Here is a 24,481-nt window from a genome sequence, read left to right as displayed (position 1 = left end):
AGATTAAGCATATATTCAGCGTATATGTTTTTATTCCAAAAGGTAGTGTAACTTCTCGATAATTTTCACAACAAACATATATGTATATACATTTCAGCAACAAACTACCTGGACAGTATGTGACTGCATAACTGAAAAGTTAGCTGAATTGACTAAAGTGGAGGAGTGGCCTAGTGGTTAGGGTGGTGGACTTTGGTCCTGGGGAACTGAGGAACTGAGTTTGATTCCCTGCACAGGCAGCTCCTTGTGACTCTGGGCAAGTCGTTTAACCCTCCATTGCCTTCCGCATTGAGCCTGCCATGAGTGGGAAAGCGCGGAGTACAAATGTAACAAAAATAAAATAAAGCTGCCTGGTTATCTTGCTCAGTGGGGCTCCACTGATCAAAGGCAAACATAGGTGCTAGAGGCCATTAGCGCTGGACTATTGCCCACGTTTGCCAGCGCCTGATGATCAGAAAAGGCAGACGTTTAATGGTTTGCATATACGAGTGTTCAGTTTTCATGTATTTGTCCTTTATGAGCAGATATGACACTATTTTCTTTCTCATGCATTAGATAACAAAGGTACATGTACATACTTGTTAGTTTCTTCTGCATCTCCGTGTTACCCTAGGCAAGCCACTTAGCCCTCCATTGCCCCAGGTACAATATATAACTTAGATTATAAGCCCATTAGGGACAGTTCAGAAGTACCTGTAATAGAAATTATAAAACGCATAATCGCCTCAGGGATCACTTGCTGTATATTAAGCGCTGAGAGCCAGTGTTTTTCCACAAACCTGGTGCAGTGACATTTTTTTTCCCAGATGTGAATTACCCTCTTACCTCCTCTTTCTCTTACCAAGTAATAGTTTTTGCTTATAATTCCAGATGGAAAGTCAGAAATTTTTAGCTGAGAACAGTGCTTCAGTGTACATAAAGAAAGTGGAAGCTAGAATTAATGAAGAAATAGAGCGGGTGATGCACTGCCTCGATAAATCAACAGAAGAGCCAATAGTAAAAGTTGTTGAGAGGGAGCTTATTTCTAAACATATGAAGACTATTGTAGAAATGGAGAACTCTGGTCTAGTTCATATGCTGAAAAATGGAAAGACAGAAGGTAAATATAAGCATTCTTGCCATTTTTATATGTACATGTATAACTGTAATTTTGAATGCCTGGCAGTCATATTTTCTGTATATCTTTTTGTTTTTAATTCAAAAAGGCCATATTTGCTAAAATTTTTAGATATTTACAGCCTTTTTTGTAACCTGTTTGAAACAGCAGTGGTCTAGGTATGGGAAGATATTTAGTCTATGTCTATAATATGAACATTTAAATTAGAAATTTACGGTATATAGATTGATAATGAATAATTTCTTTTTTCTGGCCATGGCAATACTATGCAAAAGCAAGTCAACCTTGGTGGTCTTTGTTTGCTTCGCTCTGTGCCTTCCATGTTTGCTTTTATGTCCGTTTATGTTCAGGTAGCTGCTCCAAATCATTTTACAGGCAGATAGTGAGTTGCAAAACAAAAAGCATTCTGCTTCCTCCCTGAACTGCCCTTGTTGAACAGTGTGTGAAGTGATAGTTATGGTTTGTCTTATTGTTTCACTGTTTGCATATTTGGCATGGGAGCACAGCTCTGGTGTGGAGCAAGGTAAAAAGTTCAAGCTATACCTGTATGCCATAACATGGTTGCACAACTATACTTATTGGCTTTACTTGCTTTTCAAACAAATGTCACTATATCCAGCTAGCAAGTAACAATAGAATTGCTGAAAATGTTGAAAAAATAAGGAGGAAAAGGACTAATGGAAATTGAAATCTTCCAGGCATTTATCTGAGACAACACTGCAGCGTTCAACAGCTGTTTCACGCTAGCTTCATTGGGAAAGTTTTTGATTTCTGCAACACTATCAGTACCCCCGTCATGAAAGCTACCGGTAGTGCTGCAGAAATCAAAAACGCTCCTGATGAAGCTAGCATGAAACAGCTGTTGAGCAGCATTGTAATCTTGTCTCAGATAGTGCCTAGAAGATTTTTTGAAATGTTTGATTTGAATGAATTTAAATGAATTATCAAAATTATTAAAAAGTTAAAAACAATTTTCAAAAATATTGATAATATGCTTTATTAAAGGAGATTTTTCTGAACTAGTGAAGAAGTATGGCAGGTCATTAGTCCCAGCTTATCTCTAGACGTGACTTTAGCCACTGAAGTCCTTTTCCTCATGTTTTCACATTTTTCAGCAATTCTACTGTTTCTTGCTAGTTGGATATAATATGGTAGCAGCAATTTCTCCTACAATTTTTAAAATATTTTGTAATAAGTTATATTTTGCTGTTAATTATTTTTAAAATTAATAAGCTAGAGGGTAAAGTTCCCTCTGGCAGGCTTCAGTGAAGGTCAAGAAAGTGTGAGCAATTCTTTATACTTTGCTTACTGGGACAGGAATGCATTGGACATTATATATTTGCTGCTATCTTCCATTAAAAAAAAATGTTAAATCTTGTTTGTTTTTAATGACACGTTTAACTTTTTGAAATAAATGACATTACAGTAACATTACTGAATACCTAATTTTAGGAAAAGATAAGCCAATCATTCTAATGTGAATTATATTTTAATAAACATTGTGAATGGAAGGTCACTAGGATCTGGTTTTCTGGAAGTCCACTTTTAAAGATGTTTTACAATTAAAATTAAGAAAAAATGTATTTGGGTTTCAGACCTTGCGTGCATGTACAAATTATTTAGCCGCGTGCCGAATGGCTTGAAGACCATGTGTGAGTGTATGAGCTCTTACCTAAGGGAGCAAGGAAAAGCTCTTGTATCTGAAGAAGGAGAAGGAAAGAACCCTGTTGATTATATTCAAGTAGGTAGAACTTTCAAAATCTGTTTTTATGCATATGTTCATGATCAGTATTTTAGAATGTAATTATTGACATGGTCTATTTGCTGCACCTTATAGCAGAGCTACTACTGATCTGTATAGTTCTAAAAGTTTTACAAGAATCAAAGAACATACGAGTAGCCATACTGGATCAGACCAATGATCTATCTAACCCAGTATCCTGTTTTCCAACAGTGGCCAATCCAGGTCACAAGTACCTGGCATAAACTCAAATAGTAGCAACACTCCAAACTACAAATCCCAGGGCAAACAGTTGCTTCCCATGTCTGTCTCAATAGCAGACTATGGACTTTTCCTCCAGGAATTTGTACAGATCTTTTTTAAACCCAGATACGCTAACCGCTGTTACCACCTCTGGCAAAGAGTTCCAGAGCTTAACTATTCGTTGAGTGAAAAAATATTTCCTACTATTTGTTTTAAAAGTATTTCCACGTAACTTCCTCGCGTGTCCCCTAGTCTCTTGTACTTTTCGAATGAGTAAAAAATCAGTTTACTTCTCGTTCTACACCACTCAGGATTTTGTAGACCTCAATTATATCTCCCCTCATCCGTCTGTTTTCCAAACTGAAGAGCCCTAACCTCTTTAGACTTTCCTCATACAAGAGGAGTCCCATCCCCTTTATCATTCTGATCGCACTTCTTTGAACTTTTTCTAATTCCGCGGTATCTTTTTTGAGAGAGGCGACCAGAACTGAACGCAATACTCAAGTTGCAGACACACCATGGAGTGATACAAAGGCATTATAGTATTTTCGGTCTTAGTCACCATCCCTTTCCTAATAATTCCTAGCATCCTGTTTGCTTTTTGGCCACCGCCGCACACTGAGCAGGTGATTTCAGTGTATTATCTGCAACGACACCCAAATCTTTTTGTTGAGCGCTGAACCCCAAGGTGGACCCTAGCATCAGGTAACTATGATTCGGATTATTCTTTCCAATGTGCATCGCCTTTCATTTGTCCACATAAAATTTCATCTGTCATTTGGATGCCCAGTCTTCCAATTTCCTAAGGTCTTCCTGCATTATTTCACAGTCCATGTGTTTTAACAACCTTTAATAGTTTTGTATCATCTGCAAATTTGATCACCTCACTTGTCCCGATTTCCATATCATTTATAAATATGTTAAATAGTACTGGTCCCATTACAGATCCCTGAGGCACTCCACCCTCCTCAATTGAGAGAAATAACCATTTAACCCTACCCTCTATTTTCTGTCCAATAACTAATTCCTAATCCACACCAGAACATTGCCTCCTATCCCATGACTCTTTAATTTTCTCTTGAGTCTCTCATGAGGAACTTTACCAAAAGCTTTATGAAAATCTAGTTCTCCGAGGACAAGCAGGCTGCTTGTTCTCACTAATGGGTGACGTCAACGGCAGCCCCTCCAATCGGAAACTTCACTAGCAAAAGCCTTTGCTAGTCCTCGCGCGTCCATGCGCACCGCGCATGCGCGGCCGTCTTCCCGCCCGAACCGGCTCGTGTTCGTCAGTCTTCTTTTGTCCGCGCTAGGTACGGTCGTGTTTTCGCCGTGTCGGGCCCCGCAAAGTCGACCTCGCGCGTTCGTCGTGTTGTTAAAAAAAAAAAAAAAAAACCATTCTGTGTGGAAAAAGACTCTGTGGTCTTTTTTCCCTCCGCTATTTTCAGCTTTTTCGCCCCGGTAAGTTTTCTTTCGTCGTCGGGGTAGGCCGCTTTTAGGCCTTGGGTCGAAGTTTTCTTCCCCTTGTTTTTTCGGTGCCTTTTCCGCCATTTCGACTTTTGATCTCGCCGGCGTGATTTTTCCGCCCATGACATCGAAGTTTCCCAGCGGCTTCAAGAAGTGCACCCAGTGCGCCCGGGTCATCTCGCTCACTGACAGGCACGCGTCGTGTCTTCAGTGCTTGGGGGCTGGGCACCGCCCGCAGGCCTGTAGTCTGTGTTCCCTTTTGCAAAAGCGGATTCAGGTAGCGAGATTGGCCCAGTGGAACGTTTTGTTCTCGGGCTCTTCGTCGGCATCGGCACCGGGGGTATCGAGTGCATCGACGTCTTCAGCGTCCAGAGCTTCATCCTCGGCCGCCAGTGCATCGAGTGCATCGAGGCATCGACCCTCTGCATCGGCGCCGAGACATCGGACAGCTGCATCGACGTCGGTGGTACCGGGACCTCGTCTGCTGATGTCGTCGGACGGTGGTGCTTCGTCTGGAGTGCAGGTGAGGGCTGTCCATTCCCCTGTTGGTGGCGGTGAGCCTTCGGGTGGGTCTCCCCCTACCCTGAGGGCTCCTGCGGTACAGCCCCCCCGAGACTGACCTCCTTCGGCCTCGGCCCCGAGGAAGCGACGACTGGATTCTACGTCCTCCTCGTCGGTGCCGGGAGGCTCCGGTGACATGCTTCGTTCCAAGAAGTCGAAGAAGCATCGTCATCGGTCCCCTTCCCGTGTCGGCACCGAGAGCTCTGGGTCGCCGAGGGAGTCGGCACCCAGCAGGCATCGGCACCGAGAGGACCGCTCACCCTCTCTTCAGGAGGTGTCGATGCGCTCCACTCTGGACAGCCCGGAACAGCCTCCACGCCCGGAACAGGTTCTGACGTCGATGCCTGCATCGACCTCCATGCCTTTCTCTGCAGCCGCTCTGAACGAGAGCCTCCGGGCCGTTCTCCCAGAGATTCTGGGAGAGCTGTTGCGCCCTAACCCTCCGGTACCGGCGGTGCTTGCGCCACCGGTACCGTCGAGCGTGGTGCCGGCTGGCCCATCGCCCGAGGTGAGGTCTCCGGCGTGGTACCGGCTGCCGCCGCCTCCCAGGAAGGCTCCCCGACTACGTCGGCGGAGGGAGCTTCGCCGATGCGGGCGAGGGAGTCTACCTCTCGACGCCCCCATCGTGGACGTGGCTCCACAGAGTCGAGTCGGGCGAGGTTGCAGACACAGGTCCGTGAACTTGTGTCTGACACCGAGGGTGAAGCCTCGTGGGAAGAGGAAGAAGACCCCAGATATTTCTCTGACGAGGAGTCTGAAGGTCTTCCGATCCCACTCCCTCTCCTGAGAGACAGCTTTCTCCTCCCGAGAGTCTGTCTTTTGCTTCCTTTGTCCGGGAGATGTCTACGGCCATCCCCTTCCCAGTGGTTGTGGAGGACGTGCCCAGGGCTGAAATGTTTGAGCTCCTGGACTATCCTTCTCCACCTAAGGAAGCGTCCACTGTACCCATGCACCATGTCCTAAAAAAGACATTGCTGGCGAACTGGACCAAGCCTCTAAACTAATCCCCACATTCCCAAGAAGATCGAGTCCCAGTACCGGATCCATGGGGACCCAGAGCTGATGCGCACTCAGTTGCCTCATGACTCTGGAGTTGTGGATCTGGCCCTAAAGAAGGCTAAGAGTTCTAGAGAGCATGCTTCGGCGCCCCCGGGCAAAGACTCTAGAACCTTAGACTCCTTTGGGAGGAAGGCCTACCATTCCTCTATGCTCGTGGCCAAAATTCGGTCCTACCAGCTCTACACGAGCATACACATGCGGAACAATGTGCGGCAGTTGGCGGGCTTGGTTGATGCGCTCCCCCCTGAGCAAGCCAAGCCTTTTCAGGAGGTGGTCAGGCAGCTGAAGGCGTGCAGAAAATTCCTGGCCAGAGGGGTGTATGACACCTTTGATGTTGCGTCCAGGGCCGCTGCTCAAGGTGTGGTGATGCGCAGGCTCTCATGGCTGCGTGCCTCCGACCTGGAGAATAGACTCCAGCAGTGGATTGTGGACTCGCCTTGCCGTGTGGATAATATTTTTGGAGAGAAAGTCGAACAGGTGGTAGAGCATCTCCACCAGCGGGACACCGCATTCGACAAGTTCTCCCGCCGGCAGCCTTCAGCCTCTACCTCTACAGGTAGAAGATTTTTCGGGGGAAGGAAGACTGTTCCCTACTCTTCTGGCAAGCGTAGGTACAATCCTCCTTCTTGACAGCCTGCGGCCCAGGCTAAGCCCCAGCGCGCTCGCTCTCTTCAGCAGCGTGCGCCTCAGCAAGGCCCCTCGGCTCCCCAGCAAAAGCAAGGGACGAGCTTTTGACTGGCTCCAGCAGAGCATAGCCGCCATCCAAGTGTCAGTGCCGGGCGACCTGCCAGTCGGAGGGAGGTTGAAAGCTTTTCACCAAAGGTGGCCTCTCATAACCTCTGATCAGTGGGTTCTCCAAATAGTCCGGCAAGGATACACCCTCAATTTGGCCTCCAAACCTCCAAATTGTCCACTGGGAGCTCAGTCTTACAGCTTCCAGCACAAGCAGGTACTTGCAGAGGAACTCTCCGCCCTTCTCAGTGCCAATGCGGTCGAGCCCGTGCCATCCGGGCAAGAAGGGCTGGGATTCTATTCCAGGTACTTCCTTGTGGAAAAGAAAACAGGGGGGATGCGTCCCATCCTAGACCTAAGGGCCCTGAACAAGTATCTGGTCAAAGAAAAGTTCAGGATGCTTTCCCTGGGCACCCTTCTCCCCATGATTCAGGAAAACGATTGGCTATGCTCTCTGGACTTGAAGGACGCCTACACACACATCCCGATACTGCCAGCTCACAGACAGTATCTGCGATTTCAGTTGGGCACACGTCACTTCCAGTACTGTGTGCTACCCTTTGGGCTCGCCTCTGCGCCCAGGGTATTCACAAAGTGCTTGGCTGTAGTAGCAGCGGCACTTCGCAGGCTGGGGGTGCACGTATTCCCATATCTCGACGATTGGCTGGTGAAGAACACATCCGAGGCAGGAGCCCTGCAGTCCATGCAGATGACTATTCGCCTCCTGGAGCTACTGGGGTTTGTGATAAATTATCCAAAATCCCATCTTCTCCCAGTGCAGAAACTCGAATTCATAGGAGCTCTGCTGGATTCTCGGACGGCTCGCGCCTATCTCCCAGAGACGAGAGCCAACAACTTGTTGTCCCTCGTCTCGCGGGTGCGAGCGTCCCAGCAGATCACAGCTCGGCAGATGTTGAGATTGCTGGGCCACATGGCCTCCACAGTTCATGTGACTCCCATGGCCCGCCTTCACATGAGATCTGCTCAATGGACCCTAGCTTCCCAGTGGTTTCAGGCTGCTGGGGATCTAGAAGACGTGATCCACCTGTCCACGAGTTTTCTCAAATCCCTGTATTGGTGGATGATTTGGTCCAATCTGACTCTGGGACGTCCTTTCCAAATTCCTCAGCTACAAAAAGTGCTGACAACGGATGCGTCTCTCCTGGGATGGGGAGCTCATGTCGATGGGCTTCACACCCAAGGAAGCTGGTCCCTCCAGGAACGCGATCTGCAGATCAATCTTCTGGAGTTACGAGCGATCTGGAACGCTCTGAAGGCTTTCAGAGATCGGCTGTCCCACCAAATTATCCAAATTCAGACAGACAACCAGGTTGCCATGTATTACATCAACAAGCAGGGGGGCACCGGATCTCGCCCCCTGTGTCAGGAAGCCGTCAGCATGTGGCTCTGGGCTCGCCGTCACGGCATGGTGCTCCAAGCCACATATCTGGCAGGCGTAAACAACAGTCTGGCCGACAGGTTGAGCAGGATTATGCAACCTCACGAGTGGTCGCTCAATTCCCGTGTAGTGCGACAGATCTTCCAGGTGTGGGGCACCCCCTTGGTAGATCTCTTCGCATCTCAAGCCAACCACAAAGTCCCTCAGTTCTGTTCCAGGCTTCAGGCCCACGGCAGACTGGCATCGGATGCCTTCCTCCTGGACTGGGGGGAGGGTCTGCTGTATGCTTATCCTCCCATACCTCTGGTGGGGAAGACTTTGTTGAAACTCAAGCAAGACCGAGGCACCATGATTCTGATTGCTCCTTTTTGGCCGCGTCAGATCTGGTTCCCTCTTCTTCTGGAGTTGTCCTCCGAAGAACCGTGGAGATTGGAGTGTTTTCCGACCCTCATCACGCAGGACGAAGGGGCGCTTCTGCATCCCAACCTCCGGTCCCTGGCTCTCACGGCCTGGATGTTGAGAGCGTAGACTTTGCCTCTTTGGGTCTGTCAGAGGGTGTCTCCCGTATCTTGCTTGCTTCCAGGAAAGATTCCACTAAGAGGAGTTACTTCTTTCTGTGGAGGAGGTTTGCCGTCTGGTGTGACAGCAAGGCCCTGGATCCTCGCTCTTGTCCTACACAGACCCTGCTTGAATACCTTCTGCACTTGTCCGAGTCTGGTCTCAAGACCAACTCTGTAAGGGTTCACCTTAGTGCAATCAGTGCATACCATTACCGTGTGGAAGGTAAGCCGATCTCAGGACAGCCTTTAGTTGTTCGCTTCATGAGAGGTTTGCTTTTGTCAAAGCCCCCTGTCAAGCCTCCTACAGTGTCATGGGATCTCAATGTCGTTCTCACCCAGCTGATGAAACCTCCTTTTGAGCCTCTGAATTCCTGCCATCTGAAGTACTTGACCTGGAAGGTCATTTTCTTGGTGGCAGTTACTTCAGCTCGTAGAGTCAGTGAGCTTCAGGCCCTGGTAGCCCAGGCTCCTTACACCAAATTTCATCATAACAGAGTAGTCCTCCGCACTCACCCTAAGTTCTTGCCGAAGGTTGTGTCGGAGTTCCATCTGAACCAGTCAATTGTCTTGCCAACATTCTTTCCCCGTCCTCATTCCTGCCCTGCTGAACGTCAGCTGCACACATTGAACTGCAAGACAGCATTGGCCTTCTACTTGGAGCGGACACAGCCCAACAGACAGTCCGCCCAATTGTTTGTTTCTTTTGATCCCAATAGGAGGGGAGTGGCTGTGGGGAAACGCACCATATCCAATTGGCTAGCAGATTGCATTTCCTTCACTTACGCCCAGGCTGGGCTGGCTCTTGAGGGTCATGTCACGGCTCATAATGTTAGAGCCATGGCAGCGTCGGTAGCCCACTTGAAGTCAGCCACCATTGAAGAAATTTGCAAAGCTGCGACGTGGTCTTCTGTCCACACATTCACATCTCATTACTGCCTGCAGCAGGATACCCGACGCGACAGTCGGTTCGGGCAGTCAGTTCTTCAGAACCTGTTTGGGCTTTAGGATCCAACTCCACCCCCCGAGGGCCCTGTTTGTTCTGTTCCAGGCTGCACTCTCAGTTAGTTGGTAAATTTTTTAGGTCAATCTCAGTTATGTCCTCGCTGTTGCGAGGCCCAATTGACCATGGTTGTTGTTTTGAGTGAGCCTGGGGGCTAGGGATACCCCATCAGTGAGAACAAGCAGCCTGCTTGTCCTCGGAGAAGGCGAATGCTACATACCTGTAGAAGGTATTCTCCGAGGACAGCAGGCTGATTGTTCTCACAAACCCGCCCGCCTCCCCTTTGGAGTTGTGTCTTCCCTTGTCTTTGTCTTGCTACATACGGGACTGACGAACACGAGCCGGTTCGGGCGGGAAGACGGCCGCGCATGCGCGGTGCGCATGGACGCGCGAGGACTAGCAAAGGCTTTTGCTAGTGAAGTTTCCGATTGGAGGGGCTGCCGTGGACGTCACCCATCAGTGAGAACAATCAGCCTGCTGTCCTCGGAGAATACCTTCTACAGGTATGTAGCATTCGCTATACACTACATCAACCAATTCACCTTTATCCACGCCTTCAAAGAAATGAAGCAAATTGGTGAGGCAAGACTTCCCTCGACTGAACCCATTTTGATTCTGTCCCATTAAACCATGTTTGTCTACCTGTTCTGTAATTTTATTCTTTATAATAGTTTTCACTATTTTGCCCGGCACCATTGTCAGGCTTACTGGTCTATAATTTCTCGGATCACCCCTAGAACCCTTTTTTAAAAATCGGTGTCACATTGGCCACCCTCAAATCTTCAGGTTCTGCAGACGATTTTAATGACAGGTTACAATTTAATAACAGCAGATAAGCAATTTCATGCTTGAGTTCTTTGAGTACTCTTGGATGTATGCCATCCAGTCCAGGTGATTTACTACTCTTTAATTTGTCAATTTGGCTCAGTACATTTTCCAGGTTCACTGAGATTTCTTCAGTTTCTCCGCATCATCACCCTTGAAAACCATTTCCGGTACAGACAGATCTCTTACATTTTCTTCCGTGAAGACAGAAGCAAAGAATTCATTCAGTTTCTCCGCTATGGCTTTGTTCTTCCTGAGCGCGCCCCTTTTGCTCCTTCATGTTCTGTCAGTCCCACGGATTCCCTTTCAGGTACTGCTTCTGATGTACCTGGAAAAGGTGTTACTGTGAGTTTTAGCCTCTGTGACAAGTTTCTCTTCATACTGTCTTTTCGCCTTCTTTATTAATGCTTTGCATCTGACTTGCCAGTGCTTATTTTGCTTCTTATTTTCTTCATTTGGGCCTTTTTCCATTCTTTGAAGGACAATCTTTTGGCTGTTAAGGCCTCTTTTACTTCACCTTTTAGCCATGCAGGCTGACGTTTTCTCTTCTTTCCACCTTTGCAAATACTTGGAATGTATCTGGACTGGGCTTCCAAGGTGGTATTTTTGAAAAATGTCCATGCTTGATTTAGTGTCCTAACCTTTGCAGTCAATTCTTTTTAACCATTTTCCTCATGTTATTATACTCGCCCTTTCGAAAAGTAATTGCAGCTACAGTAGGTTTCCTTTGCGGGTTCATCCCAAATAGTAGCATAGTAGCTCAGACTTGATTATGTTACAATCACTGTTTCCCAGGGGACCCAACACCGCCATCTCTCACACTATGCCCTGCACGCCACCAAGGACCAGATGAAAATTGATTTGTTTTTTTTTTTTCTTGTTTTACTGCTTTATTTTTGGTTTTCCAAGATAACATAATACGTGTTGTGTTGCATGTATTTTCTGTATTACAGCACCTTATACTTCTTTCGCCTCTGTTATAAACAATCATTAATTTCAAGAGGGACCTTCAACCTCCCCTCCCCCCCCCCCCCCCCCCCCAGGTCTTGTAAGCCCAATGTCTGCATAAACTATCCTAGCCTTACGCCCCCTCCACCAATTTTCCAGAAACTCAGGAACTCTGCCCGCCCAGAGCTCTGTAACATCCACAACCACAAGATCCATACATACCAGCACCCCTTAAGGCACAATCCATCATCACCTAAAATATTCAGTGTTCTGACCGTATCACTTTTCCTGCAACAACTTAATCTCAACCAATTTTTCTACTTTCTTCAGCTATTTGCCCAGAGCACCCCCTTTCTGTCTAGTTACATACTCTCCTCCCTGCCAACATTAGCATTGTTTTTGTTTATTCTGTGAGTTGATTTAGCACCCTTCATACAAAAACAGCAGTTTACAAAAAAGGCAAAAAATTAAAATATGATAAGGTTGAAAAATGAGAGCAAGTGAAATAAATACATCAATCCACCAAAATAATGTCTTAACTCCTGTGGACAGAAACATAATGCATTAAATAAATACATTCTAGGGTCATCTTGTTGAGGTATCCTGTGAACTTTGTCTTGAAATGTTGATGCCTAGATAGTGTGATTTGATTTAATGCATAAAGGGGCCTTTTTTTCCACAGTGGGTAAAAAGCCCCTTTAAAAAAATGGCCATGCAGCGGGGAGCACTTACCGCCACCCATTGAGATGGCAGTAAGGGCTCCCCCAGTAACCAGGCAGCATGCGGTGCTGCCCGATTACCGCCAGGTTAGTGTGTGGTAAAAAATTCAAAAAATATTTTTCACCAGAATTGGCACAGTTTCGAAGCAGAACTACCACCAGAATCCATGTTGAGTCAGTGGTAATTCTGGGCTGTTGCGCAGCAAGCCTGTTGCCGCACAGCAACCCTTTAGTAAAATGGACCCAAAATGTTTTACTGTTGATGATTTAGGAAAATCTTAAATGCCTTTGTATGGTCACATGATGGTATCTGGCCAAACACATCATTTGATCACAAGATATTTTCTCCTAAAATTATGATAACTTTCTTGGTTTTGATTTCTTTATTTCTAAGGGGTTACTGGATTTGAAGAGTAGATTTGATCGTTTTCTTCAGGAGTCATTCAATAATGACCGGCTTTTCAAGCAGACTATCGCTGGTGACTTTGAATATTTCCTGAATCTCAACTCCAGGTCTCCAGAATACCTTTCATTATTTATTGATGATAAACTGAAAAAAGGAGTCAAGGGAGTGAGTATAAGCTTAATTATAAAAAGAATTTGTGACCAAAACTGACAAAGATGTATTGTGTAATATCAACTGGGGTTTTTTTTGTGCCCTCTTAGATGTATTAATTTAATGCTTTCAGGCTGATGTGTTTTTTGAATTCTGGATAACTTGTTAGCTACATTGCTAGTTATCAGTTCTTCAGATGTTGCATTCTTTAAATATAATTGTTAAATTAGTGGTTTCCAAGCACCACAAAAATGACCTTTAACTTTATTAAGAAGCATAAACCTGTGCATTTGCTGTAAATGAACATTGCATATTTACAAGGAATTATAGTTGATGCTTTTGTTTTATTTGGGGGGGGGGGAAATTATCTTTTTTTTTTTTTTTGTAGGAGTTGTGGTTTTACAGACTTCTTGTATCCTCCTGTTAAAGCATAATGTTTATAAAAGGTGTCATCACTTGGCTCTTGCTGCTTATACTTGAACTCTTATATTGTAAGGTCCAAGACCTCATTTGTAACACTTTTGTCTGGTAAGGCATAGCCTGTACCTGAAGGCTGTGTATATTGTTGACAAGAACCTAGAGCTTCTTAATATCAAATAGCTGTAATTTCAATATATTTTGATTTTGTAGCATCTTTTATTTTGGTCCTAGTTAAAATTTACTGGGTTGATTTTCAGGAGGGGTGGAGAACAGCCTCAAACAAGCAGCTCAGGGGTAGGCAACCTTTGATTCTCAAGATATCCACAGTGACTGTTTGAGAGATTGCAAATGGAGATGGTATATGCAAATATGTCTTGTATATTCTAGATATCCTAAACCAAACAATTTTTGTGGCACTTGAGGGCTAGGGTTGTTTACCTTTGAGCTACAATGAGTCAAAGTCCTAGCATTTCATCCAAGGGTGCTACCATCAACTCTGGTGAGGGCACTTGCACTAGTATCAACCACATAATTTTCAAATTTTTGATTCTGTGGACAGATTTACTAGCAAGATGAGCAAAAAAAGTATGAAGCAGGGGAAAGTAATAGCTTACTTCCAAACATTTTGTGAATAGTAGGTCTCCAATATATGCATAAATGCCTCATTTATTTGTTGTGGATATCTTAAAAACTTGGTTGCAGGGTCCCAAGGATGGGTTTTGAAAGCCACTGGGCTGAGAGCTCAGTGGGCTTTAACTCATATTGACATGTTGGGGTTTTTTGGGGGGTGGGGATGGAGGAGGGGAGAAGAGTGGTTACAGTCAAAGTAAAACAATAGATCTTGACAGCCACACAAATGCAAACAGCCATTCTTTACCCACAGGGGGGTAGGCAGGGTTTAAATAGATGACTTAGCTAGATAAATAATAAATTGGTTTTCTACATATAATCAAAGTCAGTACTTTTAGACCACACAAAGATAGGTGGATGGTGCAAGATTTCAGTCTCACCATAAGTAGGACTGCTGAATATGTTGGCCCCTAAGCCCTACATTTAACACACTAAACTGCTTCATAGGCTGGCACAAAACCCCATTCAGTAGAATGGCATGTCAAGAGTGGCATAATTCGTGTTTTTTTTTTCATTGATTCCCTTTTCTGTAGTTTTAATTTAATTTTTTGATCAGATCTTTTACATAACAGTACAATTTATGTGTAGTACCGTCTGCCTGGCCAGGATGAACGGACTGATGCAGAAATGTTTAAGGAAATTAGGGATGCAAACAAACTGGGCAACACAATAATAATGGGTGATTTCAATTACCCCGATATTGACTGGGTAAATGTAACATCGGGGCACTCTAGGGAGGTGTAAAATTCCTTGATGAAATCAAGGACAGCTTTATGGAGCAGCTGGTACAGGAGCTGACAAGAGAAGGAAAAATTCTAGACCTAGTCCTTAGTGGAGCGCATGATCTGGTGCGGGAGGTAATGGTGCTGGGGCCGCTTGATAACAGTGATCATAATATGATCGGATTTGATATTAGCTTTGACGTAAGTATACATAGGAAATCAAATATGTTAGCGTTTAACTTTAAAAAAAGGAGACTATGATAAAATGAGAAGAACGGTGAAAAAAAAAGGGTTTTTTTTCCACCGTTCTTCTCATTTTTATCATAGCGACTGTGAGGGTCAAAAATTTACATCAGGCGTGGATGCTGTTCAAAAACACCATCCTGGAAGCCCAGGCCAAATATATTCCACGTATTAATAAAGGAGAACAGAAGACCAAATGACAGACGGCGTGATTAAAAAGTGAGGTGAAGGAAGCTATTAGAGCTAAAAGAAAATCCTTCAGAAAATGGAAGAAGGAACCGACTGAAAATAATAAGAAACAACATAAGGAATGTCAAGTCAAATGTGAAGCTCTGATAAGGAGGGCTAAGAGGGACTTCGAAAAAAAGATTGCGTTGGAGGCAAAATCACATTTTTTTTTTTTTTTGGTATATTAAAAGCAGGAAGCCAGCAAAAGAATCAGTTGGACCGCTAGATGGCTGAGGAGTAAAAGAGGCGATCAGGGAAGACAAAGCCATAGCGGAGAGATTAAATTAATTCTTTGCTTCGGTCTTCACCGAGGAAGATTTGGGTAGGATACCGGTGCCAGAAACGGTATTCGAAGCTGATGAGTCGGAGAAACTTAATGAATTCTCTGTAAACCTGGAGGATGTAATGGGGCAGTTATTCAAACTGAAGAGTAGCAAATCTCCTGGACCGGATGGTATTCATCCCAGAGTACTGATAGAACTGAAAAATGAGCTTGCAGAACTATTGTTAGTAATATATAATTTATCCTTAAAATTGAGCGCGGTACCAGAAGATTGGAGGGTGGCCAATGTAACGCTGATTTTTAAAAAAGGTTCCAGAGGAGATCCGGGAAATTATAGACCTGTGAGTCTGTGGTAGAGACTATTATTAAGAACAAAATTACAGAGCATATTCAAAAGCATGGATTAATGAAACAAAGTCAACATGGATTTAGTGAAGGGAAATCTTTCCTCACCAATGTACTACATTTCTTTGAAGGGGTGAACAAACATGTGGATAAAGGTGAGCTGGTTGATATTTTGTATCTGGATTTTCAGAAGGTGTTTAACAAAGTGCCTCATGAAAGACTCCAGAGGAAATTGGAGAGTCATGGGATAGGAGGTAGTGTTCTATTGTGCGTTAAAAACTGGTTAAAAGATAGAAAACAGAGAGTAGGGTTAAATGGTCAGTATTCTTAATGGAGAAGTGTAGTTAGTGGGGTTCCCCAGGGATCTGTTCTCGGACTGCTGCTTTTTAACATATTTATAAATGACCTAGAGGTGGGGACTAACTAGTGAGGTAATTAAATTTGCTGATGACAAAATTATTCAAAGTGAAATCGCGGGAGGATTGTGAAAAATTACAAGAGGACCTTACGAGACTGGGCGTCTAAATGGCAGATGACGTTTAATGTGAGCAAGTCAGTGTGATGTGTGTGGGAAAGAGGAACCCAAATTATAGGTACGTCATGCAAGGTTCCATGTTAGGAGTCACGGACCAAGAAAGGGATCTAGGTGTCATCGTTGATGATACGTTGAAACCTTCTGCTCAGTGTGCTGCTGCGGCTAAGAAAGCAAATAGAATGTTAGGTATTATTAGGAAAGGAATGAAAAACTAAAATGAGGAAGTAATAATGCCTTTGCATTGCTCCATGGTGTGACCGCATTTCGAATATTGTGTTCAATTCTGGTCGCCGTGTCTCAAAAAAGATATAGTGGAATTAGAAAAGGTGCAGAGAAGGGCGACAAAAATGATAAAGGGGGAGGGACGACTTCCCTATGAGGAAAGGCTAATGCAGCTAGGGCTCTTCAGCTTGGAGAAAAGGCAGCTGAGGGGAGATATGATAGAGGTTTATAAAACAATGAGTGGAGTGGAACGGGTAGATGTGAAGCATCTGTTCACGCTTTCCAAAAATACTAGGACTAGGGGGCATGCGATGAAGCTACAATGTAGTAAATTTAAAACAAATCAGAGAAAATGTTTCTTCACTCAACGTGTAATTAAACTCTGGAATTCGTTGCCAGAGAATGTGGTAAAGGCGGTTAGCTTAGCACAGTTTTAAAAAGGTTTGGACAGCTTCCTAAAGGAAAAGTCCATAGACCAAATATTAAATGGACTTGGGGAAAATCCACTATTTCGGGGATAAGCAGTATAAAATGTTTTGTACTTTTTGGGGATCTTGCCAGGTATTTGTGACCTGGATTGGCCACTGTTGGAAATAGGATGCTGGGCTTGATGGACCTTTGGTCTTTCCCAATATGGCAATACTTATGTACTTACTAGTAAAACATGCCCGTTTCTGGAGCAAATGAAACTGGCGCTAGCAAGATTTTCCTCCAGAACCCACCCACCCACCCACCCCCTTCAGCGTTCTGAAGCCACTGACCGCCATTGCTCCGCACCTCGTCAATGCACGCCACCTTCATCTCCTGAGTCGCCATTGCTCTGTCCTCGCTCTGTGATGCCATTGCTTCGCCCTCGACGTCATCACGTTTGACACGAGGGCGGGGCCCAGAGACAGTGATTTCAGTGGCTTTACCACCATGAACCCTTCAAACCTGAAGGAAGTGACACTGACGACAGTGTCCTCAGAACATTGAGGATGAGTTTTATTATATAGGATATGTATATCACATCATGCTCCCCCCCCTCCCCAAATAATCCATTAACCAACAAATTTCCGGAGAAGGTAAGAATTTTTAAGAATTGTTAGAATTCATTTTTAAATTTATAATATATATATTTTATAATATACTAGTAAAAAAGGCCTGTTCCTGACACAAATGAAACAGGCGCTAGCAAGGTTTTCCTCATTTAGCAGTTGCCTGTGAGGTGCGATGCCCCCCCCTCCCGGCGCCATCCCACCCACGGCGATGCATTAGCCGCAGCGATCTGACCCACCGTGCCCATTGCACCCACCTTCGCGTTGGTTTGGCGGCGGGGGACCCGGAACCCCACCACCACAAGTCCTGTGTGCTGACTACGGCGTCATCGTCGGCGTTGGTAGCTGTGCAGGGCAGAGTTCTGTGCGTCTGACGTCATGCACGTGCAGGACGTCAGACGCACAGAAGCCCTGCCTCCACAGGCTAGGAACGCCGAAGATGACGCTGTAGTGAGCAGACAGGGCTTGTGTTCGCGGGGTTTCGGATGACGTTTGACGCGAGGGCGGGGCACGGGTCAGTGGGGTGACTTCACCACCATGAATCCACGAACCGTTCTGGGAGACCGACTGACTTCAGTGACGTCAGTGTCCTCAGAACGTTGAGGTTGCTTTTTATTCTCCGAGGACAAGCAGGCTGCTTGTTCTCACTGATGGGTGACGTCCACGGCAGCCCCTCCAATCGGAATCTTCACTAGCAAAAGCCTTTGCTAGTCCTCGCGCGCCGATGCGCACCGCGCATGCGCGGCCGTCTTCCCGCCCGAAACCGGCTCGTGCCGGCCAGTCTTCTTTTGTCCGCGCTTGGTACGGTCGTGTTACGCCGTTCGCGCCCCTTAGGTCGACCTCGCGCGTCTATTTTTGACTTTCGCTAACTAAAAAAAAAAAAAAAAATGGATTTCGGGAAAGGACTTTTTCAGTCTTTTTCCTTTTCCGCTATTTCCAGTTTTTGCCCCGGTAAGTTTTCTTTCGTCTTCAGGGTAGGCCCTTTTCAGGCCTTGGGTCGAATTTTTTTCTTCCCCTCTTTTTGGTGCCTACCGCAATTACGAGTTTTGATCTCGCCGGCGTGATTTTTCCGCCCATGTCATCGAAGTCTCCCAGCGGCTTCAAGAAGTGCACCCAGTGCGCCCGGGTAATCTCGCTCACTGACAGGCACGCGTCGTGTCTGGGGGCTGGGCACCGCCTGCAGGCCTGTAGTCTGTGCGCCCTTTTACAAAAGCGGACTCAGGTAGCGAGATTGGCCCAGTGGAACGCTTTGTTCTCGGGCTCTTCGTCGGCATCGGCACCGGGAGTATCGAGTGCATCGACGTCGACAGCGTCTAGACCTCCGTCCTCGGCCGCGACTGCATCGAGTGTATCGAGGCATCGACCCTCTGCATCGGGGCTGAGACATCGGAGGGCTGCGTCGGCGTCGGTGGTACCGGGACCTCCACTTCTGCTGATGTCGTCGGACGGTGGTGCTTCGACTGGAGTGCAGGTGAGGGCTGTCCATTCCCCTGCTGGTGGCGGTGAGCCTTCGGGTGGGTCTCCCCCTACCCTGAGGGCTCCTGCGGTACAGCCCCCCCCCCCCCCCCCAGACCGACCCTCTTCGGCCTCGGCCCCGAGGAAGCGACGGCTGTATTCTACGTCCTCCTCGTCGGTGCCGGGAAGCTCCAGTGACGTGCTTCGTCCCAAGAAGTCGAAGAAGCATCGACACCGGTCCCCTTCCCGTATCGGTACCGAGGGCTCTGGGTCGCCGAGGGAGTCGGCAGCCAGTAGGCATCGGCACCGAGAGGACCGCTCACCCTCTGTTCAAGAGGTGTCGATGCGCTCCACTATGGACAGCCCGGAACAGCCTCCACGCCCGGAACAGACTCTGACATCGACACCTGCATCGGCTTCCACGTCTTTCTCCACAGCCGCTCTGCACGAGAGTCTCCGGGCCGTTCTCCCAGAGATCCTGGGAGAGCTGTTACGCCCTTCCCCTCCGGTACCGGGGGTGCTTGCGCCACCGGTACCGTCGAGTGAGGCGCCGGCTGGCCCCTTGCCCGGGGTGAGGTCTCCGACATCAGTGCCGCGTGCGGTACCGACTGCAGTCGCCTCCCAGGAAGGCTCCCCGACGACGTCGGCGGAGGGAGCTTCGCCGGTACGGGCGAGGGAGTCTACCTCTCGACGCTTCCACCGTGGCCGTGGTTCCACGGAGTCGAGCCGGGCACGGCTTCAGACACAGGTCCGTGAACTTGTGTCTGATAACGAAGGTGAGGCCTCGTGGGAGGAGGAGGAGGACATCAGATATTTCTCTGACGAGGAGTCTGATGGCCTTCCTTCGGATCCCACCCCCTCCCCTGAAAGGCAGCTTTCTTCTCCCGAGAGTCTGTCTTTTGCGGCCTTTGTCCGGGAGATGTCTACGGCCATCCCCTTCCCGGTGGTTGTGGAGGACGAGCCCAGGGCTGAAATGTTTGAGCTCCTGGACTATCCTTCTCCACCTAAGGAAGCGTCCACAGTACCCATGCATCATGTCCTCAAAAAGACATTGCTGGCGAACTGGACCAAGCCACTAAGTAATCCCCACATTCCCAAGAAGATCGAGTCCCAGTACCGGATCCATGGGGACCCAGAGCTGATGCGCACTCAGCTGCCTCACGACTCTGGAGTTGTGGATTTGGCCCTAAAGAAGGCTAAGAGTTGTAGGGAACATGCTTCGGCGCCCCCGGGCAAGGACTCTAGAACCTTGGACTCCTTTGGGAGGAAGGCCTACCATTCTTCTATGCTCGTGGCCAAAATCCAGTCTTACCAGCTCTACATGAGCATACACATGCGGAACAATGTGCGGCAGTTGGCGGGCTTGGTGGACAAGCTCCCCCCTGAGCAAGCCAAGCCTTTTCAGGAGGTGGTCAGGCAGCTGAAGGCGTGCAGAAAATTCCTGGCCAGAGGGGTGTATGACACCTTCGATGTTGCGTCCAGGGCCGCTGCTCAAGGTGTGGTGATGCGCAGACTCTCACGGCTGCGTGCCTCTGACCTGGAGAATAGGATCCAGCAGCGGATTGCGGACTCGCCTTGCCGTGCGGATAACATTTTTGGAGAGAAAGTCGAGCAGGTGGTAGAGCAGCTCCACCAGCGGGATACCGCTTTCGACAAGTTCTCCCGCCGGCAGCCTTCAGCTTCTACCTCTACAGGTAGACGATTTTTGGGGGGAAGGAAGACTGTTCCCTACTCTTCTGGTAAGCATAGGTACAATCCTCCTTCTCGATAGCCTGCGGCCCAGGCTAAGCCCCAGCGCGCTCGCTCTCGTCAGCAGCATGCGCCTCAGCAAGGCCCCTCGGCTCCCCAGCAAAAGCAAGACTGGCATAGCCGACATCCAAGTGTCAGTGCTGGGCGACCTGCCAGTCGGAGAGAGGTTGAAAGTTTTTCACCAAAGGTGGCCTCTCATAACCTCCGATCAGTGGGTTCTTCAAATAGTCCGGCAAAGATACACCCTCAATTTGGCCTCCAAACCTCCAAATTGTCCACCGGGAGCTCAGTCTTACAGCTTCCAACACAAGCAGGTACTTGCAGAGGAACTCTCCGCCCTTCTCAGCGCCAATGCGGTCGAGCCCGTGCCATCCGGGCAGGAAGGGCTGGGATTCTATTCCAGGTACTTCCTTGTGGAAAAGAAAACAGGGGGGATGCGTCCCATCCTAGACCTAAGGGCCCTGAACAAATATCTGGTCAAAGAAAAGTTCAGGATGCTTTCCCTGGGCACCCTTCTCCCCATGATTCAGGAAAACGATTGGCTATGCTCTCTGGACTTGAAGGACGCCTACACACAAATCTCGGTACTGCCAGCTCACAGACAGTATCTGCGATTTCAGCTGGGCACACGTCACTTCCAGTACTGTGTGCTACCCTTTGGGCTCGCCTCTGCGCCCAGAGTGTTCACGAAGTGCTTGGCTGTAGTAGCAGCGGCACTTCGCAGACTGGGAGTGCATGTGTTCCCATATCTCGACGATTGGCTGGTGAAGAACACATCCGAGGCAGGAGCTCTACAGTCCATGCAGATGACTATTCGCCTCCTGGAGCTATTGGGGTTTGTGATAAATTATCCAAAGTCCCATCTTCTCCCAGTGCAGAAACTCGAATTCATAGGAGCTCTGCTGGATTCTCGGACGGCTCGCGCCTATCTCCCAGAGACGAGAGCCAACAACTTGTTGTCCCTCGTCTCGCGGGTGCGAGCGTCCCAGCAGATCACAGCTCGGCAGATGTTGAGATTGCTGGGCCACATGGCCTCCACAGTTCGTGACTCCCATGGCCCGCCTTCACATGAGATCTGCTCAATGGACCCTAGCTTCCCAGTGGTTTCAGGCTGCTGGGGATCTAGAAGACGTGATCCACCTGTCCACGAGTTTTCTAAAATCACTGTATTGGTGGACGATTTGGTCCAATCTGACTCTGGGATGTCCTTTCCAAATTCCTCAGCCACAAAAAGTGCTGACTACGGATGCGTCTCTCCTGGGCTGGGGAGTTCATGTCGATGGGCTTCACACCCAGGGAAGCTGGTCCCTCCAGGAACGCGATCTGCAGATCAATCTTCTGGAGTTACGAGCGGTCTGGAACGCTCTGAAGGCTTTCAGAGATCGGCTGTCCCACCAAATTATCCAAATTCAGACAGACAACCAGGTTGCCATGTATTACATCAACAAGCAGGGGGGCACCGGATCTCGCCCCCTGTGTCAGGAAGCCGTCAGCATGTGGCTCTGGGCTCGCCGTCACGGCATGGTGCTCCAAGCCACATATCTGGCAGGCGTAAACAACAGTCTGGCCAACAGGTTGAGCAGGATTATGCAACCTCACGAGTGGTCGCTCAACTCCAAAGTAGTGCACCGGATCTTCCAGGTGTGGGGCACCCCCTTGGTAGATCTCTTTGCATCTCGAGCCAACCACAAGGTCCCTCAGTTCTGTTCCAGACTTCAGGCCCCTGGCAGACTGGCATCGGATGCCTTCCTCATGGATTGGGGGGAAGGTCTGCTGTATGCTTATCCTCCCATACCTCTGGTGGGGAAGACTTTGTTGAAACTCAAGCAAGACCAAGGCACCATGATTCTGATTGCTCCCTTTTTGGCTGCATCAGATCTGGTTCCCTCTTCTTCTGGAGTTGTCCTCTGAAGAACCGTGGAGATGAGTGTTTTCCGACCCTCATCACACAGGACGAAGGGGCGCTTCTGCATCCCAACCTCCAGTCTCTGGCTCTCACGGCCTGGATGTTGAGAGCGTAGACTTTGCCTCTTTGGGTCTGTCAGAGGGTGTCTCCCGCATCTTGCTTGCTTCCAGGAAAGATTCCACTAAGAGGAGTTACTTCTTTCTATGGAGGAGGTTTGCCGTCTGGTGTGACAGCAAGGTTCTAGATCCTCGCTCTTGTCCTACACAGACCCTGCTTGAATACCTTCTGCACTTGTCTGAGTCTGGTCTCAAGACCAACTCTGTAAGGGTTCACCTTAGCGCAATCAGTGCATACCGTTACCGTGTGGAAGGTAAGCCGATCTCAGGACAGCCTTTAGTTGTTCACTTCATGAGAGGTTTGCTTTTGTCAAAGCCCCCCGTCAAACCTCCTACAGTGTCATGGGATCTCAATGTCGTTCTCACCCAGCTGATGGAACCTCCTTTTGAGCCACTGAACTCCTGCCATCTGAAGTACTTGACCTGGAAGGTCATTTTCTTGGTGGCAGTTACTTCAGCTCGTAGAGTCAGTGAGCTTCAGGCCCTGGTAGCCCAGGCCCCTTACACTAAATTTCATCATAACAGAGTAGTCCTCCGTACTCACCCTAAGTTCTTGCCAAAGGTTGTGTCGGAGTTCCATGTGAACCAGTCAGTTGTCTTGCCAACATTCTTTCCCCGTCCTCATTCCTGCCCTGCTGAACGTCAGCTGCACACATTGGACTGCAAAAGAGCATTGGCCTTCTATCTGGAGCGGACACAGCCCAACAGACAGTCCGCCCAATTGTTTGTTTCTTTTGATCCCAACAGGAGGGGAGTGGCTGTGGGGAAACGCACCATATCCAGTTGGCTAGCAGATTGCATTTCCTTCACTTACGCCCAGGCTGGGCTGGCTCTTGAGGGTCATGTCACGGCTCACAATGTCAGAGCCATGGCTGCGTCAGTGGCCCACTTGAAGTCAGCCACTATTAAGAGATCTGCAAAGCTGCGACGTGGTCATCTGTCCACACATTCACATCTCATTACTGCCTGCAGCAGGATACCTGACGCGACAGTCGGTTCGGGCAGTCAGTGCTTCAGAATCTGTTCGGGGTTTAGAATCCAACTCCACCCCCCTAGGCCCATGTTTTATTCTGTTCCAGGCTACACTCTCTGTTAGTTGGATAAATTGTTAGGTCAATCTCAGTTATGTCCTCGCCGTTGCGAGGCCTAATTGGCCATGTTTGTTGTTTTGAGTGAGCCTGGGGGCTAGGGATACCCCATCAGTGAGAACAAGCAGCCTGCTTGTCCTCGGAGAAAGTGAATGCTACATACCTGTAGAAGGTATTCTCCGAGGACAGATTGTTCTCACAAACCCGCCCGCCTCCCCTTTGGAGTTGTGTCTTCCCTTGTCTTTGTCTTGCTACATATGGGACTGACGAACACGAGCCGGTTCGGGCGGGAAGACGGCCGCGCATGCGCGGTGCGCATCGGCGCGCGAGGACTAGCAAAGGCCTTTGCTAGTGAAGTTTCCGATTGGAGGTGCTGCCGTGGACGTCACCCATCAGTGAGAACAATCAGCCTGCTGTCCTCGGAGAATACCTTCTACAGGTATGTAGCATTCGCTTTAAACAATGATATTTATTGCAAATGGTTGACTTAACACAGCCGTGTTTTGGCGCCGTAGCACCTGCTTCAGGAGTCTATAAAAACAGATATAATAACAAATATAAAACATAAATATTGCGAA

General features: G+C 47.9%; 1 protein-coding gene across 1 annotated transcript in view; it reads left to right on the top strand.

The window, feature by feature from the left end:
• The window catches only part of CUL3 (cullin 3), a 230,913-nt gene that overhangs the window by 146,679 nt on the left and 59,753 nt on the right, over positions 1 to 24,481 (top strand). The window contains exons 6-8 of the mRNA XM_030215800.1: positions 871 to 1,099; positions 2,713 to 2,858; positions 12,763 to 12,939. Coding sequence (XP_030071660.1) covers positions 871 to 1,099; positions 2,713 to 2,858; positions 12,763 to 12,939 — 552 coding nt within the window. The remainder of the gene's footprint in view (positions 1 to 870; positions 1,100 to 2,712; positions 2,859 to 12,762; positions 12,940 to 24,481) is intronic.

This window comes from Microcaecilia unicolor, chromosome 10, assembly GCF_901765095.1.
Source record: "Microcaecilia unicolor chromosome 10, aMicUni1.1, whole genome shotgun sequence".
Lineage (NCBI taxonomy): Eukaryota > Metazoa > Chordata > Amphibia > Gymnophiona > Siphonopidae > Microcaecilia > Microcaecilia unicolor.
Note: the sequence above shows the minus strand (reverse complement) of the source record. Positions and strands in the feature narration are given on the sequence as shown.